Source organism: Sceloporus undulatus, chromosome 4, assembly GCF_019175285.1.
Source record: "Sceloporus undulatus isolate JIND9_A2432 ecotype Alabama chromosome 4, SceUnd_v1.1, whole genome shotgun sequence".
Lineage (NCBI taxonomy): Eukaryota > Metazoa > Chordata > Lepidosauria > Squamata > Phrynosomatidae > Sceloporus > Sceloporus undulatus.
In genome coordinates this window covers 181,172,793-181,193,559 of record NC_056525.1, presented here as the reverse complement: position 1 = coordinate 181,193,559, position 20,767 = coordinate 181,172,793, and the positions used below count along the sequence as shown (strand labels likewise).

The window sequence follows — 20,767 nt, the reverse complement described above, 5'->3', positions numbered from 1 at the left end:
TTTACTGCATAAGGAGCCCCGGGCATTCTGGGCCTTCAGTCTTTGTCATCCTGATCTCTAATGCTCTCAATAATGCAGCAGCCCTTTGCTCAACCAGAGTGTCACCTGTCTAGGTGAGTTGTGCCATATTCTATCTGAAGTGACAGTTGTCTTTGAGTACCAGCATCTTAAGTGACTTCTTTTTCATCATCACTGTTAGAGAAATAACATTTTCGACAAGCTCTTGGGTTTTCTTTCCCTCTTTCTCCCCTCTTTCATTCAGACTTTTGGAGTATTCATCCCCACCCCCCAATTAATTCTGAAAAGGACTATTTCCAAATATGAGACAAAACACAGAAAGAAAGTTTAAGGCTTATGGTGGAAATGAATGAACCAGGTAGCAGAGAGAACATTATCAATGTTGGATAACATGCTTTAACAGCTTTTGTTATTATTATCCTTACAAAGAATGTATAACGGTCAGTTATATGGCATGATTCTAACATCTGTTCTATCCTATAATGGCAATTTGTATAAGTAATGGAAACAGGTTAAATACTTCCATTCTAATGTTGCCAGCAGCATTTCAGTGAAATGTTCTTGATAGAGTAAGGTGGTAGATGGACTGATTTGTCTGCAGCTCTCCTTGGAGAGTCAGGCACAAAGCGAAACAATTGAGTACAGTGGATCCTTGTTATATGCTGGGGTTTGGTTCCAAGATCCCCCGTGTATAACAAAATCCGTGTATGCTCAAGTCCCATTAAGTATAATGACATAGCAAAATGGTGTCCCTAATAAAAAGTGGAACATCAAGGTAAATTTATACTTTTTTGGAACATTTTCAAACCGTGTATGCTTAAATCCGTGTATAAAAAATCCGTGTATAAGAAGGGCTGACTGTATGTGCTTTATCCCAAAGCAGAAAGAACACACATTTCTCCCATTAAAATCTTTGTGAAAAGGAACCACTGTACAATCTGCTTGCCTCAACCTGTGAAAGTTGTTCCTAGTAGCTTTAAATGATTTGGAGAGTGAATGTAGGTGGGAGAAGAAGTGAGAAGCTTTCAAATTGTGTTGTTTTAACGAAGAGATATGTCCCTCCAAATGCCACCCTTCCCATAGACATTCATACAAGCATGGGCAGTAGTTAGGATGATGGAAGTTGTATTTCAGCAACTTCAGGAGGGATACAGCATGAAGGCTGGACACTAATGGTACATTGCTTGGGTTGCCAGGTCTTAAGTCCTGGCCCAGATTTTCAGAGCTGGTCCCTCTTCTCTGGTCCTCAGGGTCGTGGTCGGTATATAAGGAATTTTTTTTTTTAGGAAATTTTTTATTAGGATAAAACTGGTATATCAGGGCAACAAGAATGCCTTGAAAGTTGTATGTACATATTTTCCTCAATTGTTATAGTTGGTGTTTTGAATTTGCATGGCATACTCTATGTAATTGTGGCAGATGCTCAATGTATCATGCATGTTGACATCATCAGGACTTGCCTCCTGTGACATCAGTTTTGTAACATTATCAGGACCTGCCTCCATGACATTACAGGGTGATCATATCAAGGGCTCAAGTTATGGTCCTGAAATCTCAGGCTGAGGTGTTCCTTACCTTGCAGACCTATACATAAAAGTACTTCTGCAAGTGGTTGTGCTTTCTCAGAAATTGCATGAGCATAGTCAATAGTGCATCCAGTTCACAAACACACACGTATCTCTCTCACTCACACTTTCAAGCAGGTGGGTGGGGTGCTAATTAATTGTTGCATAGTGGGCGAGCTCAAGGCCTCGGCAGTCATGACACAATTGATTGGGTAGTTGTGAGATCCGGCATAACTGTGTTGCTGCATATTTACACTGTTCTAGAAATTATAGAATCTTGGCCTTATATTTTCTCTTCCTTTCTTACATCTGAATTACAGTGATTGTGTACTATTATATTCCAATTTATTCATTGTGGTTACCTTTTGTTCTATTGTAAATTTGTTCATGTATGTGACACACGCATACACACAGTGGTAGAAGGAGGGGGGAGATTTTATGTATAGGTCAGAGAAGGGGTAAAATGCATAAATAGTCATACTTAAAGTAGATCCATTTAAATCAATGTGACTTAAATTAGTCATCACTGGGTTAAATCCCATTGATTCTAATTGGTCTGTGCTAAGTCTGGCTCTGAGACAAAAAATACTGTTGTGTTAATGCCCAGAAATTAATTACATTGTAACGTATAATATATAATATGAGTGTATATCATATCACATATGAATATATGATTCATTATGGGCTTTATTATGATTGTCAAAACTTGTTTATACAGTAATCAGCTTATTTACATGCATCTTCTTGCTGCTCTTGTGTTTGAAACCCTTATGGAAATTTTATACATATATTTAAATTTATCACAAATGCACAAAATTCATCAGATCTGAGCTAGATCCATATCTGTGATGTACTTGACTGTGAAGAGTTTAAGCCACTTTATTAACCTTGAGGTCAGTGTAGTTAAATTGGCCAAAAAAGCAATGACTTGCATTTCACAAAGCTTTTGATTTTAGATTTTGTGTGAATGGGCTTGACTGTTTTACAAAAATGAATATACACGTGTGTATACATGGTCATTGTATGTGTGCATATTTACGCCTATTATTAAATTGTTTGATTTTATTGTAAAGCTACATTTTAAAGTATAAATCCATTATATTTTTAGCGAATGAAATGGATGAATGTATCAATCAATGAATGAAATGTTTTCTCCTAGTGGATAACTACATTTCAGCATAATTCTGTTATTATAGGCTGACATTGGCATACACTGGAGATTATTCTGAATTCTACTTGAAAAACAAAGGGAGAAATTGTATATATTTTGTGCATTGATAGGTACTAACTAGTTAAAATCAATGAAGTTATCAGTGAAGTTGGATATTTTTAATGGAAAGAGACAACTTAATTAAATTAATTTTTTTTTACTTAATCGATGGACTTAAGTTGGAATTTCAATATTAACTTAATTCTACAAGTAAGCTATTGAGTAAGTTAATTAATTAATTATTTAAATGAGAGCCAGGCCTAAGGAGACAACAGTTTTTACATTTCCCAGCTGATCTTTACCAAGGGCCTAATTTTCTTGGATAGTGAAAAACAGCTTCTTGTTTTGTGGATTAGTGCTCCACAATGGGCAAATTACAACTTTTAGGTCACATGATTGAAAACATTTACTCAGGGGTAGTTCCAGTGGTATGAACTGTGTTAAGGGTGATTGCAGTTAGTTGTTTCATCACCTGATCGATCCTACCTTAACCATACCACATTTCTAAAAATTATAAAGAAACCATACTTCTTAGGTCAGATGTTTCTTTTTATTTATAAATTCTAGACGTCCTTAGGAAATAACGTGGGCAAGGAAATGAGCTTGTACAGGAGAAAGAAAAGGAAGTTAATGGAAAGATGTTTTGGTGGGATTTTCAAAAAAAATACGCAGCTGTTTCCTTCTTTCTGCAGCTCCAGATATGGAAGAGAAACAGTATGGAAATAAAATTATGGATTGTATTTTTGAGCTTCCATTTTGTAAGTCTTTTAGTTCAGGCATCTAACTTACATTTAATTATTTTTTGACTTATTAATAATTAGCTAAATACTGCATGTTAATTATTTTCTACTAACATTCCTATTTCTGGTTCTGTAGGGGTATATATTCATGATATTTTGAGTGTGTTAGTGGCAATGTTTTAAAAAAATGCTTCAGGAGAGTCCATAAGCAGATCTATTTATTTCATTAATTTCCATATTTCCTAAACATGGACCATGATCAAAAGGCATATTTTGATATGCAGTACCAATGGCATTGTCACTTCCTTTCGTTGTAGCACTCAGTGGAGCTAAACATTTGTAGATGTAGAAGTTGCATGTAGAAGAACTGGGGGCAGTAGAAAAACAGCTAATATTTTACCAAGTCATTGAGGTCAGATTGAGATCTTCCACAGGCACATTAAAGAGTATACAGAAGAGGGGGGAACTATTTAGGGACAAGTAGTGGAATCCATCAGAAATGATGGATCCTGGGCATCAACCTAATCTACCAAGAAATAAAAAACACTGAAATGAATGCAACTAAAAGTGATCGTGTAAAAATATGTGGGACTAAGAATAAATTTTGCTTGGCTAGTGTAGCACATAAGACGTTTTCCAATGTAAATGTTTCTGTGTTTACCCCTGTTCCAACTAGAATTTAACTTCCTATTATGTTTAAAACAGCATGTACAAATACTGTTGAATTGACTGCAAATGCCCCAACAATACTTCTCTCTGGATAGCCTGGGTTAGCTTCCCCAAGGTTGTAGTGACTGAACAACAAAAATATACTTCCCTTCAATAATTAAATGCTTTAAACACTTGCCTTCAATAAATAGTTATTTGGCACTGCTGATGTGACACTTCATGATGCTTAGTTTAGTTACATTGAGAAGCAATTAAAAACAGTGGTATCTATATTCTATTGAGGTCCATGACAATTATCTCACTGCTTTTTTGTTGCAACACTGGTCCTTTATACTCTTAACATATTCATATTTTGGGAAATACATTTTCATATAGTCAAAATAGAAATGAATTGAAATAATACAGTAAATATTATTTTATAAAACTGTGTTTGATAAACAGTGTACATTTGATATATAATATCACAAAACTGAGATCCTGGCCCTAACCCTAAACAATGCATTATCATTATCTATCTAGTTTGCTTTTGGCTTTTCAGACAATGGTCTGAGTTATTTACAATGCACACCTTCTCAGTGAAGCAAACACAATGTGCTATACCACTAACACATACAATATATAGCGCCTCATGTCGACTTGCATTAGAATGCACAAATTTTAATGCTGTTCAAAGATGACAGCACATCTTTGGGGAGACATTGGCATCCAGAAGGCATATCATATGGGCACAGATTTTTAACAAGATGTAATAACAGAAAAAAAATATTCTCAGTCTCTTTATTTTCTTTCTTTAAGTATAATTTGTAGGATTGCTATACTGCAAAATTATATCGAAAGAGACAGAGGAAAAAAAGAGGAGCTTGGTGGTTTTATATACTATAATATAGGCCGTTGTGAGTACGGAAAAGAATTAAGGAGGGAAATTCGCTGGGAAATTCTTCATCAGAATATTATATTAGTTGACCTCTCTGGCAATTTCATATATAGCAGTTAACTGAAAGCTTTTATTTTATTTAATATACTGTACCATCTGACTGTGGAGGACATTGTTTCTCAGTCTTATTTTGAATTAATAACTTTTTAAAAGTGCACGTGTGTAAATTTTCTCTTTATCTTCTCTTCTAGTAACTAAGGTTTAAAAATGCCTTGACATTATGAAATGCTGTATATTATTTGTGCTAACATTCTGAATTGAATAGTACAACAGTAGAAGTAATAAACTCTTCTAGAACATGGCCACATAGCTTGAAAAACCCACAAAAAATTATAGTACATGGAGGGTTTCATTGAAATGATTTTTCTAGGCAATTCTGTAATTTATACAATGATAAATTATAATATTAGTGAGCATATGTGTGATGTCTGTAACCTCGTGTAGTATAGTATTCAGTTGATATATGGAATGTTTTTATCAATGACAATCAAGGCAGAAAATAGTCTAAATAGCTTTGTGTACCCCTGTAATGCAATCCACTATGTGCTTGCATTGTGTGCATAAATGCAAACTAATTTTGTTCTGTCATAGCAGACAATTTAAAAATGGCCTGTAATTATTATTTTTCTCCTCGTATAAGCCCAGCTTTATGGTAATTGTTTATAACTAACTTCTAAAATCTGAATAAAGTAATATGTTCTCTCCCTTATAGGAGCACTAACAACCTAAGCTAAAAAAAGCAAACAAGCAAAAAACAGAATTTTCACTTCTAGATTGTTTTACCAGTTAGTGGGCGAACCTGAGACACTAGATAGATTTTATACTCTAGTTTGTGGCTGAATTTTGTTGTACAAATATCTGGAAAATCTTCATGCAAAGCAGCAATATATGATTTGAAATTAACAGTAGAGTTCCTAATTTGTATAATCCAACTGTGCTCATTAGGACAGGGACAGTCCCAATTAATTCTCTGTTGTCCCACATTTGCTTAATACAATCAAAAAGAAGATGCCAATTGTGTCTTTACTAAAGACTACATAGCATATGAGAGATACAAAAGCAGTCATGTAGCAAGGAGAGCAGTGCATACATTGAAGAATACTGTGGCACAGTCCCATTGCAATCCACACCCTCTAACTGTCTTCATTTAGCAAGGGCCTCCCAATTAATCTTCTGTCTTCCCACATTTTCAGCTGGTTTTACAATGCCCCAGTTTCTTTCTCCTCTTTCCATTTCCCCTTTTTGTCTTTAGCTTTCTTTAGCTTCTTCAAACTGAGTTTAAAGTGCAAAAGTAGTCTGCGCTTAGTTAACTCAGTAGGAAGAAAGGAAGGGATGGATCTTGCCCTTCCCGAAAGGCTCAGGCAAAAGTAAGCATCGTCTCCTAATTTGTGTGTTCTTCCTCATTAATGAGTTTTTCCATCTTTACCACTCAGATGTTGCTTGTCCACTTGTGTCCTGGTTTTCATCAATGTAATGTAACTGCAAATAAGAATAAGCAAAAAGATAAAGGGTGTGTGATAATAACTTACAATTCCCACTGAGATATATACAGCCCATGTGAAAACAGTATTTGGTGTTCTCCACCCATATATTCCAAGAATCCATATATTAGTCTCTCTAGACAAAATAGTTACCAGCAGTAACAATATGGATTTGCTACAAGATGCGTTGAAACATACAAGTTAAATAAAAAAATAAATAAATGTAGATTGTGCATTAATGTGATAAATGCCAAAAAAGTAGCTGTGTAGCTTTCACACATCAACACTAACTGACCACTGTAAATATCTGAAAGACCTTTATCGCAACAGCCACCCCTTTAAAAATTTAAGGCAAAGGATAGATTTGCATCTCTCTCTGGATCCTATTACATTTTATTCTACTTCCACAAATGTATAAATATCCTTTTTATAACTTGAGGCTTTAATATCACTCGGTACTGCATCTGATGAAATGGATTTATATCCCTGAAAGTTCATGCTAACATAAAAAACAGGTAGTCAAGGTGCTGCCACGTTCCTTTTTTTCTCCTCCTCCCTTCCTTATTTTCATAACAGATGATCTTGAGAAATCATACTTTATTATCCTTGTATAGCAATCTTATGTATAGTTGCTTTTTGCCAGTGTTTTCCCCCCCGTTTTAATTTTTTTAATACATTGCAGTTGAAGTTGCCGTGTGCTTACTGACTATCCTGTTGAAAAGATTAAACGTTAACTATATATGTTGCTGCAGAGCTAGAATATGTATTTGCCATACTATGCCAAACACAAACTTTTTTTAAGTCAGCAATTTTTGCTACATGCCTACTAGAACTGTACAATATTTTTTTTAAAATAGAATTAAATGCTTACAATAGATAATACACATGCACACACTGAATCCAAGATCCATAAGTGCTCAAATACATTCTCAGAACACATGTGTAGCAATAGATGCCTGTTGTCCCATTCACTCTAATTGAGAAGACAACCTTGAGAGTCAGAGGACTTCATCACTGCCTTAATGGTGCTGCATAAATTGACGGTGTAGTGTGGTGCTGGCCTTGATCCCATTTTCTTCTACTCAGCATTTGTGAAGTATAATACATATGGTATCCTTATGTCTATTTACTCAAGAATCTATTGGTAAAAATTGAGCTTTCGTGTTAGCAGGCTTTTCTATTAGATTCTTGTGTTTCTGAGCCAGATTTGCAAGACTTTCTACATATCTTCAGAATGCACTCAAGCCCTTCTGCTCAGAATATTGTGGGAAATGTTATAGTGCAAACTCAAAATATGCACAAAGGGATAATGGGATAAATGGTATTCACATTTATTTATTTCATTTTAGGTGAAATACTGAATTTATTGCATTATATGTGTGTGACAGAGAGACTGTGTATTATGAATACATTCATCTGACACACACAGTATCTTAACAAGTGGCAGTATCAGTCTATCTGTCCCATTTGGACATTCCTATTCTTGTCTTTCTCTAGCATTTTCCTGCAAAAAAGAGGACATTTCTGAGTTTTCTTTTCTTTTCCTGGATATTTGACTCCTGGGCCATGATATCATCAAGTTCTTCAAAGGATTTTCACATTATTAGTAGTAAAATCACATTCTTTATCAATTATAAAGTGGGGTTTCCAAGGGGGAAAAGAAGCAAGAGAGAATGAGAGCACTGTAGGTGAAAGGGAATAGCGGGCCTCCTATTTTTGGCATGGTGATTTTAGAAAGGTTGAGTGCTGTTGATTTATGGGACAGAAGGGAATATCTTACCATCTTAGCATATGTTTCTAAGAATAAATATTTCTGAGTAAGATTTCCTATGGAAAAAGGTCTTAACTTAACAGGGCTATCTTTTACATGCCTAATCAGACATAAACTCCATTGAGCTCAGTGGGAGTTTCTCCCAGGTAAATTATGTAAAAATGCATTAACAGGCTTCAGTAGGACTTATTTCCAAGTTGATAGGATAGCCCTGTTAATAATGCTGTTTAAACCAAGACATTTATAAAGCAAGCAATTAGAATTTTGCTTTGGAAATATTGAGCTTTTGGCTAAAATGCAATTATTTGACCCAGCAAGAATATACCCATTGATTTGGTGGGATGAACGTAAGTTTGGATATATCTTTGAGTAGTTGATTCAATTAATCTATTGTATTTGGGATTAACTATTGGATTTAAGCCTATAAAAGTGGGTGTGTGTCTGTGTATTTCACTGGGTTTATATTTCACTGTGCATTATAGCTTTCTTCATCCTGAGAATATACTGTGCTGCTAAACACCCAATGCTTGACTTGTGCTGGACTCTCCTTCATCTGCCAGAATTGATTATTCCTTCATCAACACCAGTCCTGCATATACCTGTACCCTCAATAAATCTTCTTTGGAAATCTGGGAAACATTTAGAAACAGTTTTTTTGTGTAACGGAGGGGTGTGGGGTGCGTAGTAAAAGAGGAAAGTTCCAGTTTCACAAACAATGTTAGCAAAGTTTGTGGTTCTTGACCAAGCTAGGATTAACATGTGCTCAGAAGAGGATTCTAGTGTGATTTTTCAGCTGGATAGTAATTGTTTGCTCAAATAGGTGTTTCTTGCATGGTTCCCATTTTGTATCCAACAGCTGCAGCTGCATTTAAAAAAAAAACGGCAGAATTTTGATTATTAACTGGTGGGAAGGGGAGTAGGACACACAGTTCAGTTCCTTCTTCTCCTCATTTCTTTGTGTATATTGCAGTTCCAGCTGCTGTTCATGTGTTCATTTGGGCCAGAGTCACTGTCATGTACAACATGGAATTGAATTTTGTATGTGAACAAATATTTTTAAAAAATATTTCCCTCATTTTTGGTAAATTGCAAATGAAACTACAATATTTTCCATATCCTCACGCTCCTTGTCTTTTAGACTCATCTACCCAGTTGCAGTGATTTTTCTACCAAAGTAGTTTTTTTTGGAAACTGAGCTGACGGTGTGCAAAAATGATTCTGACTACCGTGTGAAAATTCACATTTATCACTTAGGTGTATGTAAGGCACTTCTGTGAATTGGGTCCTTAAAACAAAAGTACTTTGATCTAGTGGCCATCTGCTCATGAATATCCCATTTGTTAGTTAAAAAAATAGTTTGATTGTAATGAACACATAATTTGGTAAGATTATGTCGTTTCACCAGGTGGCATCACAATAGCAAAGTTTGATGTTTGCTATGAGCCCGTAATCAAACTGGATATACCATTGCCTGCTTTATGCATGTCACTTTTAAATATTCATCTCTAATTCTCTTTCAGTTTTAGGTGCCAACTAATTTTGGCAGATATGTTATGTGACCTCAGTGTCATAGTTTATTAGGAGCCAAAATTCTATAAACTAACAAGGAAGCAAATTTCCACAGTCAATTGCCATACTTTGTTTCATGATCTATATATAATTTAAATGTCCCTTAGTGCTTTTTTCTTTAAAAAAAAGAAGAAAGAAAAAGAAAGAAGTATGATAGATAGATTTACATTGAGAGCTATAAAATCAGTTTAATGATTTCCACATACTGTGCCCGCGTCATACGCCACGCGAGGAGAAGGGGGCGGCATGCCCCATAGGGACTAATGCACGAGCCCCATTCATTTAAATGGGGCTCAAGCATAGGCGGTATTTGCTTTATGCAGGAGAGTTCGGAATGGATCCCCCGCGTAAAGCAAGGGTGCACTGTAATACCAGAGGCAGAAGTAACACGGAAAGCATAGAGAATAGGTTCCTACACCACAAAAAAGAAGAGTGGTCCAACATGTTTCAGCAAAATTTTCACTCAAAACTATATACACATGTAAATTGAAACAACCATGCTAGATGAGCCTTGAGTAAGTAAATGAGGACATTTTGCATCTATGATTCTATGATTCTTGAGCCCATATGAATGATTCTTCCAAAATGTATCCAGGGATTATTTTTTGCTTTCACTGGCCTCCCCTTTTTTAAATTGGAGATTGTCACACGTGCCTTATCCTGTTGTTTTCCTGACAAAATATACGTGTGTTTAACTTCAAAGACAGGTCTTACCGCATTCTCCCATATTGAAGCCCGTATGCAACCCAGGCTTATCTCGCAGCTTTTCAAGGACGGGAAAATCCCATCCTTGAAAAGCTGTGGGATAAGCCTGGGTTGCATATGGGAGAATGCGGTAAGACCTGTCTTTTAAACATGCGTGTATTCCATCGGGAAAACAATGGGATAAGGCATATGCTATAGTCTCTCTTATTATTTCTGCTTATGCTTTTTAAAAATATGCTGAAGAGTACCTGGAGAGAAAGGGGAGTCTCCCCTTTCTTACTCTTTCCAGGTAAGAAAGGGAGGTCTCCCCTTTCTCTCTGTTCACACATTCTGAGTAAGAGAGTCTGGAGGCAGATGCTTTATACCATGATTGTTGTAGGCAGGTGCATGCAGGTACAGTATTTATTTATTGGATTTATATCCTGCCTTCCCCCAAAAATGGGATTCAAGGTGTCTTAAGCAGAATCTCATTCTACCTCAGCTCAAGCTTTATTGCATTGATTACTGCAGACACACTGCTGCAACCTGTCACTAACAGTCTGTTTGTTGAGCTCTTCTTCATTATCCTCTCAATGCTGATGCTGCTAAAAAAAACTTCCAGTTAGGTAGAAGTCCAGGAGGAAAGGAGGCCGGGGCAGGCATAAAAAGAGTATAATAATATATTTATTTCTATACCGCTGTTCCAAAGATCACAGCGGTGTACAACAAGGATAAAAACAGATAAAAACATCACAACCCCACACCCCAACAGTATTACAAGAATAGCAATAAAAACAATTACAAACAACAACATCCATACAAGTGGCTGTGTAGAATGGAATACAGCAAAACATTGTGAAGGGGAAGAACATAACAACAAGGCTCACGGGGGGAAAGCCTGACGGAATAAATAAGTCCAGGTTCTTCTTGAAGACATCAAGGGAGGTGGAAGCTCATTGGGGAGGGAGTTCCAGAGCTGTGGGGCTACAGCAGAAAAGGCCCTCCGAGATTAAACATATCTAGCATCGGGAACTCTTAAAAGATGTCTCTCACCCGATCTGAGAGTGCAGGGCGGATTGTATGGGGAGAGGCGGTCCTCCAAGTACCCTGGGCCCAAGCCATTTAGGGCTTTATAGGTAATAACCAACACCTTGTATTCGGCCTGGTAGCGAATAGGCAGCCAATGAAGATCTTTTAGGACTGGTGTTATATGGCTGGCTCTGGAACATCCAGTAACCAGCCTAGCAGCCATATTCTGCACTAATTGAAGCTTCCGGGTTTGGTACAAGGGTTGCCCCATGTAAAGCGTGTTACAGAAATCTAATCGAGAGGTTATAAGGAGCTACTTTGTCAGAGGCTTTGTTAACAGAAGTATGCTGTTTGGTACATTTAACCAATATGTTTTGGCTAAATGGAATACGTGAGTTTGCAGAACAATCCTATCCATATCTACTTGGAAGTGATTCTCATTCCTTTCAAGGGATCATTCTTCCAGGAAAATGCAGTGTCAGTGGCTTGTAACCTCAATGGTAGGTTTGCAATCTCAGCGATTCTAGGAATATAGATACACAGAGAAGAAGTAATTTCCACCCATATCTCACGTATGTACATTTAGAATATATATCCAACTTTTCCCCCCTCTCACTTTACTTACTTTCTAATTCAGCTTAGATCAAGTAAGATATGGTTTAAAACTTGCTTAGAGTTTTTCAGTGAAATAAAGTAGGCAGAAAATATGGAAATACTGTTTGGTACATACATATGTTTCTCATGGGATGTGTTTAGATGTCACAGTAAACCATTGTTCATCATGACAGAAATAAGCCATTAAAATGTGGGCCTTTATATTCACCTTTTATTAGTCATTGTAAAGATGGTTAAGACATTAGTCTGTGTGGCCTGAGTAGAACCAGCCGTTTATGGTGGCTCTTGGAATGGGGGGAGTAGAGGATAAAGGAGACAATATATAAAAGGAGAGGGTTGCCTGTTAACCTGTCAGATAGGGCCAGTTTGAGACAGAGAGAGGGATGAAATCAAAATAGACATTTGTTGTGAGCTGAGGTGGCAGTAAAGAGTTGAGGAAGGAACTGGATAGAAGCTCAAACCTGGATGTTACACAAGTTAATTTGTTGTTATGTGCCTTTAAGTTGTTTCCAACTTATGCCAATTCTAAGGTGAACCTACCATGGGGGTTTATTGACAAGATTTATTCAGAGGGATTCACCTTTACCTTTCTCTGAGACTGAGAGAGTATGACTTCCCAAGTTCACCTAGTGAGTTTCCATTGTCATGGGGATTCAAACCCTGGTCTCCCAGTGTCCTAGTCCAACATTCAGACCACTACATCATGCTGGCTCTCACAAAGGTTAATACATTGGAATAAATGTATTATATGCTGGGAGCCTGAATATTTTATGAAACAAGTCTGTGCTTGTGTTTGATTTTACATCTTTGCCTGCCTGAGACTTATTCTTAGAAAGGTTTATATGAAGGAATCAGTCATGAAGTTATAATTCCCAGACAGAATAGAAAACATACCCTCTGGTCCACTGTCATAGGGGCTGTACAGATGGGTAGGAAGGGGCGGTGAGACTCCAGCCCCTTTCTGCCCCGGATCAGTGCCACAGCAAACACATGCCACAGCACCAATCCGGCCTCCGCAGAGCACAAAAAGGAGTAGGGTTTTCCAGCTCCTTTTTGTGCCCATGAAGGGGCACCATAGCCCCTGCTGCATAGCTTGATGATGCCCAAAAGGGTGTCATCATGGCATGCACAGTCTGAATGGGTGCACGCCAAGATGGCGCCAGAGCAGTGCGGTGAGAACTTTGAGACCTGCCCGCAGGACAGTGCTTTTCGCCCATCTGTACCGGGCCATAGTCACTTTGTTGTTGCTGTGTGCCTTCATTTCCAACTTATGGTGACCCTAAGGTGATCCTCTCATGGGTATTCTTGACAAGATTTGTTTAGAGGGGCTTTGATTCCTTCCTTTGGAGCTGAGAGAGTGTGACTTGACCAAGGGCATTCAGTGAGTTTCCAAGCCTGTGCTATGGATTTTAATCTTGATCTCCAAAGTCATAGTCCATCTCTCAAACCACAGACTGAAGTCCTATACACACCTACTTAGAATTAGTCCCAATAAATTACTATACTATGAACCCAGAGTGAACCCACTGTGAACCCACCATCTCACCCACCATTAGTTACTCCTATCATTAGAGATGCACTTTCAGTGTTTCAAGTACAGTGGTACCCCGGGTTACGAAATTAATTCGTTCCGAGGCGCCCTTCGTAACCCGAAATCTTTCGCAACCCGAAAAAGCCATAGGCGCTAGTGCTGGAAGCCGCGATTTCGTGCGAAAAAGCGCCGAAAAGCACCAAAAAATTTTTTCGTAAGCCGAAAAAAAAAACATAACCCGGAACAGTTTTTTCCTATGGAATTTTTTCGTATCCCGGAAATTTCGTAACGCGGTGCTTTCGTATCCCGGGGTACCACTGTACTTTAAAGCTTAAACCTTTTTTTGCCCCCCACCCCTTTTTGTAGTCTCAGTACTCCAGTTCAGAGGAGGCTGGTGGACATAATTGTGGGATCCACTTGCATTTTACTAGAATTCCCAATGTCCACCATCAGAGTTTGGCACAAATGATTTATCTAGAATTTTGTATTAAAACTGAAGTGAGCTCTTTCCATACAAATCCCCTCCTTATCGCTATCACAACCACATAATATGCACACACACACACACTTCATTTCAGCAGCACTATAATTTATAAGATGGAAGTGATTTTGTGGCAGTCATTGTTAAAAGACTGGGAGTCATTTACTATCCCCCAGAGATCTACCAGTAGATCCTAATGCCTCTTCTACCCATCTCTTCCTAGTTTGACAATCTGTAGTGGTAATAATCACTGAAATAATAATAATAATGATATTGCTTTGTTATTATTCTTGCTAATGTCTCTTTCCACTTTTCCTCCTAATTGAATTATTTTCTAATTTTGGTGTATTAACAATATCACAAAGCTAGAGGGGCTGCACATTTAATGCAGTTTTTATCTTACCCTGCATTAACATTATTTTCTGAAAGAGAAATCTTAATGCTTCTTGTATTTGTGTTGTGCTAACACATATACTAGTAAAAATAATGTTTTCCAGTTAGCATACATTTTTGTCATTTCCTGCTGAGTAAAAGAAATGTAATTTCCTTATAACAGATAGCTAAGAGCCAAAACACACTGAAGAAATAATCCAATTTGAGACCACCTTAACTGCCCTGGCTCAGTGCTAGGGAATTCTGGGAACTGTAGTTGTGCACCAGTGCTCTCTGACAGAGAAGGCTAAATGTCTCATAAAACTACAGTTCCCAGAATTCCCTAGCATTGAGCCAGGGTAGTTAAACTGGTCTCAAACTGAATTATTTCTGCAGTGTGTTTTGGCCCAACGTTAGTATAGAATTGCCATGTTAATCGGGGTCATATTACTGGGACACATTACCCATTTCTAAAACCAGAATAGTAATGATTCCAGGATAAGAACAGTTAGGAGAAAAATACTGTAAATCAGTATTCATATCAAGTTTACAATATAATTAATAAAAGTATGTAAGTAATAATAACACTTTGAGTTCCAGGATAAACTAGTTTTAGTTCTACCCTAATTCATTGAAACAGAACTTTATAATCCTTCAGTACACATGGTTAACACTACTGTGAGGGAAAACATGTTATCAGAAAGATTTGCATTCAGATCCTAACATCTTTGAATTAGTGGCCTTATAGTTATTTTTTGTTTGTTTGTTTGTTTAATTCATATCATGTTCGTGCCTCCCCAATAGTTCCAAAGCAGTTAATAATAAAAGTGGAATTGCAACTGAAGCATGAAACCAAACTGCAGCTGTAAAAAAAGGAATTAGTAGTACCCTACTACCTAGTTGTAGTACTAATGAAATACCATGACCCATCAGTTGAGAAATGTGGTAAGTAAATAAATTAAATGCATAATCCTCAGATCAGTTATACAAGAACAACTCAATTAGTTAGAATGACCCTGTGCCAGAATATGTGGCTGAAAACTATATTCTTAGCTTTATACAGACCTGGATATTCTATCAGTAAAATATTAATCCTGCTGCTAGGTCATGGTAGATTTTTTAGTTGTAACCAGAATGCCATGCTTGAATTGACAGGATGTGTATATACATAGTGAGCTAAAAAACACAGGTAATGGTACTCTTGAATGTAAGCCTCTTATGTACATACTGGTGACAGTGAAAGAAATAATGTGGTAATGTAAGAAAGTCTGTATACTTTGTAATTTTCTCTCTTTTTCCTTCAATTTTTAGCTTATGTCCCTGAAGAAGAATTGAAAGCAGCAGAAATAGATGAAGACAGTGTGGAGGATGATGGGCTACCTCTGGACTTCCAGGAAACGGAGTACATGTGCAATGATGAAACAGAGATCAAAGAGGCTCAGAGTTACCAGAACTCCCCTGTCAGCACAGCTACAAACCAAGATGCAGGTTATGGCTCACCATTTAGTGAAAACAGTGACCAGCTGGCCCTTTTCAAAAGCACTTCCTCCAAAGAAGAGAAGGAAGATCACCAGGGCTCGGACAATGCTTCCTATCCACAGGACAGCTTGGCACAAATAAAAGCTGTTTATGCAAATTTGCTGTCAGAGTCTTGCTGGTCCAGTTTAGCTTTGGACTTAAAGAAATCTAAGAGTAATGAGAATATTCAGAAGGAAAATACCACTAGTAGCAGCAGCAGCAGCAGCTCTAGTAACAATACCCCAAATACATCTACCAGTACCAACACTAGTACCACTACAAGTATCAGTAGTACTAGTAACAGTAACAGTGGTGGCTCAGGTTATGACTGGCATCAAGCGGCATTGGCCAAAACTCTGCAGCAGACCTCATCCTATGGACTTCTCCCAGAACCTAGTCTATTCAGCACAGTGCAGCTTTACAGGCAAAACAATAAACTGTATGGTTCTGTGTTTACTGGTGCCAGTAAGTTTCGGTGCAAAGACTGCAGTGCAGCGTATGACACACTGGTGGAGCTAACAGTGCACATGAATGAAACTGGACATTACCGGGATGACAACCGAGATAAGGATGCTGAAAAGACCAAACGATGGTCAAAACCCAGAAAACGATCACTTATGGAAATGGAAGGCAAAGAGGATGCCCAGAAAGTGCTTAAGTGCATGTACTGTGGCCATTCTTTTGAATCCTTGCAGGACCTGAGTGTCCATATGATAAAAACAAAGCATTACCAGAAAGTGCCTCTGAAGGAACCAGTACCAGCCATCACCAAACTGGTGCCTTCTACCAAAAAACGAGCACTTCAGGACTTAGCTTCACCTTGCTCACCTGAGCCAACGGCAGTTGCTTCAGAGACCACGCTTAATGAGGCAGCAAAGGATCAGAAAACTGCCAATCCCTACGTAACGCCAAACAACCGTTATGGCTATCAAAATGGTGCTAGCTACACTTGGCAGTTTGAGGCACGCAAAGCCCAAATACTAAAATGCATGGAATGTGGCAGTTCACATGACACTTTGCAGCAGCTGACTGCTCACATGATGGTCACAGGACATTTTTTGAAGGTAACTAATTCTGCCTCCAAAAAAGGAAAACAGCTTGTACTGGATCCTGTGGTAGAAGAAAAGATACAGTCCATACCATTACCACCCACCACCCACACAAGATTACCAGCTGCAAATGTTAAAAAGCAGCCTGATTCTCCTGCTGGATCTACAACATCTGAAGAAAAGAAAGATCCAGAAAAGGAAAAGATAGTTGTTGCTGAAACAGAGAAAAAAATTAAAGAAGAGAATGAGGACTCTTCAGAAAAATTTGAACCAACAACTGTGTATCAGTACCTCAGAGAAGAAGATCTGGATGAAAGTCCTAAAGGTGGGATAGATATCTTGAAATCCCTGGAAAATACAGTGACAACAGCTATTAGCAAGGCTCAGAATGGGGCCCCTTCCTGGGGAGGATATCCTAGTATCCATGCAGCTTATCAGCTTCCAGGGACAGTGAAACCCAGTCAGCCAGCTGTGCAGAGTGTTCAGATGCAGCCATCTTATGCTAGCAGTGTAAAATCGCTGTCTTCAGAACACAGTGCACTGATCCATTCACCAGGCAACCTGACACCTCCACCTCACAAAAGCAATGTCTCTGCAATGGAGGAGCTGGTGGAGAAGGTCACAGGCAAAATCAATATTAAAAAAGAAGAAAAAACCACAGAGAAAGAGAAATGTTCTCCAGTCAAGCCATTGTCACCTGCTGCTAAGGAGAACAAAGACTTCCCTAAATCAGAGGAACCAAAGCAACAGCCGCAGCATCAGCAACCACAGCCACAGAAAAAGAGTCCTGAAATAGAAGTTCAGAAGGTCAAAAAGGATGGCTCAGCAGATTCTCATGCACTTAATGGCAATGAGCCACCTAAAGCAAAAGTCACCAATGGTTGTAATAACTTGGGTATCATCACAGACCATTCACCTGAGCCATCTTTCATTAACCCCCTGAGTGCTTTACAGTCCATCATGAATACCCATTTAGGCAAAGTTTCTAATCCTGCAAGTCCTTCTTTGGACCCGCTGGCCATGTTGTATAAAATTAGCAACAGTATGCTAGACAAACCCATTTACCCAACAACTCCAGCCAAGCAAGCTGATGCTATTGACAGGTACTATTATGAGAACAGTGATCAACCTATTGATTTAACGAAGTCCAAAAACAAGCCTCTGGTTTCCAGTGTGACTGATTCTGTTTCATCTCCTCTAAGGGAAAGTGCCCTAATGGATATTTCTGACATGGTGAAGAACCTCACAGGGCGTTTGACTCCCAAGTCTTCAACTCCATCTTCTGTTTCAGAAAAATCTGATGCAGATGGAAGTAGTTTTGAGGAGGCTCTGGACGAACTGTCTCCAGTACATAAGAGGAAGGGTAGGCAATCTAACTGGAATCCTCAGCATCTTCTGATCCTTCAAGCCCAGTTTGCTTCTAGCTTGAGGGAGACTCCTGAAGGCAAATACATTATGTCGGACCTAGGCCCTCAGGAGCGGGTACATATCTCTAAGTTTACTGGTCTTTCCATGACCACAATTAGCCACTGGCTGGCCAATGTGAAGTATCAGTTAAGAAGGACAGGTGGAACTAAGTTTTTAAAGAATTTGGATACAGGTCATCCTGTTTTCTTTTGCAATGATTGTGCCTCTCAATTCAGGACTGCTTCTACATACATAAGTCACTTGGAGACACATTTAGGGTTCAGTTTAAAGGACCTGTCCAAATTGCCACTAAGTCAGATTCAAGAACAGCAGAATGTTTCAAAAGTCCTCTCAAGTAAGACTTTAGGCACACTTGGAATTGCTGAGGAGGACTCAGGCTCTACATTCCAGTGTAAGCTGTGCAACCGAACTTTTGCAAGCAAGCATGCAGTAAAACTGCACCTTAGTAAAACACATGGCAAGTCTCCTGAGGACCATCTGATCTATGTAACTGAGTTAGAAAAACATTAGCGTCCAGGTAAGCAGCCAGGTATGCAAGCGACCACAGGAACATTGCACTAAACTTCTTCATAGTACTGCACTAGGCCTGACCTGAGCCTCTAAAATCAGTCTTACTTTTGTTGCTGAACTGCCTATCTGGACCTTGGTTTTTCTTACATACATTTTGTAGTTATATTTATATGCTCTTTGTCTGATCTGTGCATGTTTTTTTAAAACCTCTTTTCTTTTCTTTCCTTTCCTTTTTCTGTGAGTCAAAGTCTGACCTTTATTTTCAACATCTGTCCTTGATGTTAAGCTATCTTTTGTAGAATATAGTGGGAGACACTATTGAGAGATGTTAATTTAGCCGTAAAGAAAGGCACAAAGAAAAATAACAAAAAGACATCCTAAAATTACAAAGTTGCCATGACAATAAAGGTCACAGAACCCCGTAGTGTCAGTTTTTAACCCTCTGAGAACAGTAATAGCATTTCTGTGCCTTTCCGAAATGAAGTTTTTAAAAGGCATTTTATCCTAATAGAGCTGGGTGAAAAACAAAACTTACCTGTAATAATTTTTAAGATGTCAGAAAAGACTTTAAGATGCAGTCTGATTTAAAATGCAGTCTGATGAAAGAATGTGTGCAGCTCTTTAACTAAGATGAAAATCTATCAAGTGCTCAAGGGGTTAGAAAACCACAAACATGTTTAAGACAACAGAAATAATAAACCATGTTTCCACTATGCCCAAATTCTCCGGATGCTGAAAATTGCCATGTGGTTGGCGAATAAAGTATGCAAGTTATTTAAAAAAAAATGTAAAAATGCTATTTCTTTTTCCTGTAAAATACTGCAGTTTATAGTTATTTACAAATGTAAGCTTTGGTACAAGCTGATCTTTCTATAGTGTGCTGCACTGGTACATGAAAACAAAACAAACAACAAAAAATGAGGCAAGTGTTGGATTCAGTTCCTTGTAAATTGCCAGCATCAGCATAGAAAAAAAAAGATACATGTTACATATCGTACCATTTTAAACTGTTCAACTTCCTTTCTACCTTCTGGCTGTATGCTTTCTCTTTTAACTTTTTATATTGTCATTTTATATTCAATTTCTGTGTATATAATGTAAAACCACACTTTTTTTGAATAAAATTTAGTTCCTGCAGCTTGAGTTAAATAGAGAAATTTTCCTGGCACCTGCATCTTCCCAGATGCATGTACTCAAAGGAACTATCTGACAAAATAAATAAATAAAAATAAAGCAAGCAATGCACTATGAATTATACATTCTGATGTTTTATCATTAATATTGTACAGTACATTTTTGGTTCACACAATTAAATCCACTGTTTTCTCAAGTGTAAAATAAACCCACATGAAGTTCTTGATTTATGTATATTGTGATGTCGTCATTACTTTGCCTTGAGGTCTTCATTATAGAAGTGAGAGGTTTTAGCTTGGAAGTATGCTTTGTGTATTCATTTGTGTATTCTAATAGGCTGTATTCTGTTGTTTATGTATTAGTGATACCTCAAGTTGTTATTGCAATGGCTTAAAGATGCCTATACACAAAATTAGGAGACGTTAACAGTTAGAAATGAACATCTCTGATATGTAACTT

At 37.8% G+C, this 20,767-nt stretch overlaps 1 protein-coding gene across 8 annotated transcripts in view; it reads left to right on the top strand.

Annotated features, from left to right (window-relative positions):
• LOC121927803 (teashirt homolog 1) overlaps positions 1-20,538 on the top strand; it is an 87,392-nt gene extending 66,854 nt beyond the window's left edge. For 7 of the 8 annotated variants that reach the window (XM_042461701.1, XM_042461704.1, XM_042461702.1 and 4 more), the window contains one exon: positions 15,981-20,538. In XM_042461701.1, the coding sequence (XP_042317635.1) occupies positions 15,981-19,174 (3,194 nt within the window). In that variant the 3' untranslated portion in view covers positions 19,175-20,538. Of the gene's footprint in view, positions 1-12,796; positions 12,816-15,980 lie in introns of those variants that run through there. The other variant, XM_042461707.1, reaches the window with a different exon arrangement.
• The last annotated feature ends 229 nt before the right edge of the window (positions 20,539-20,767 follow it).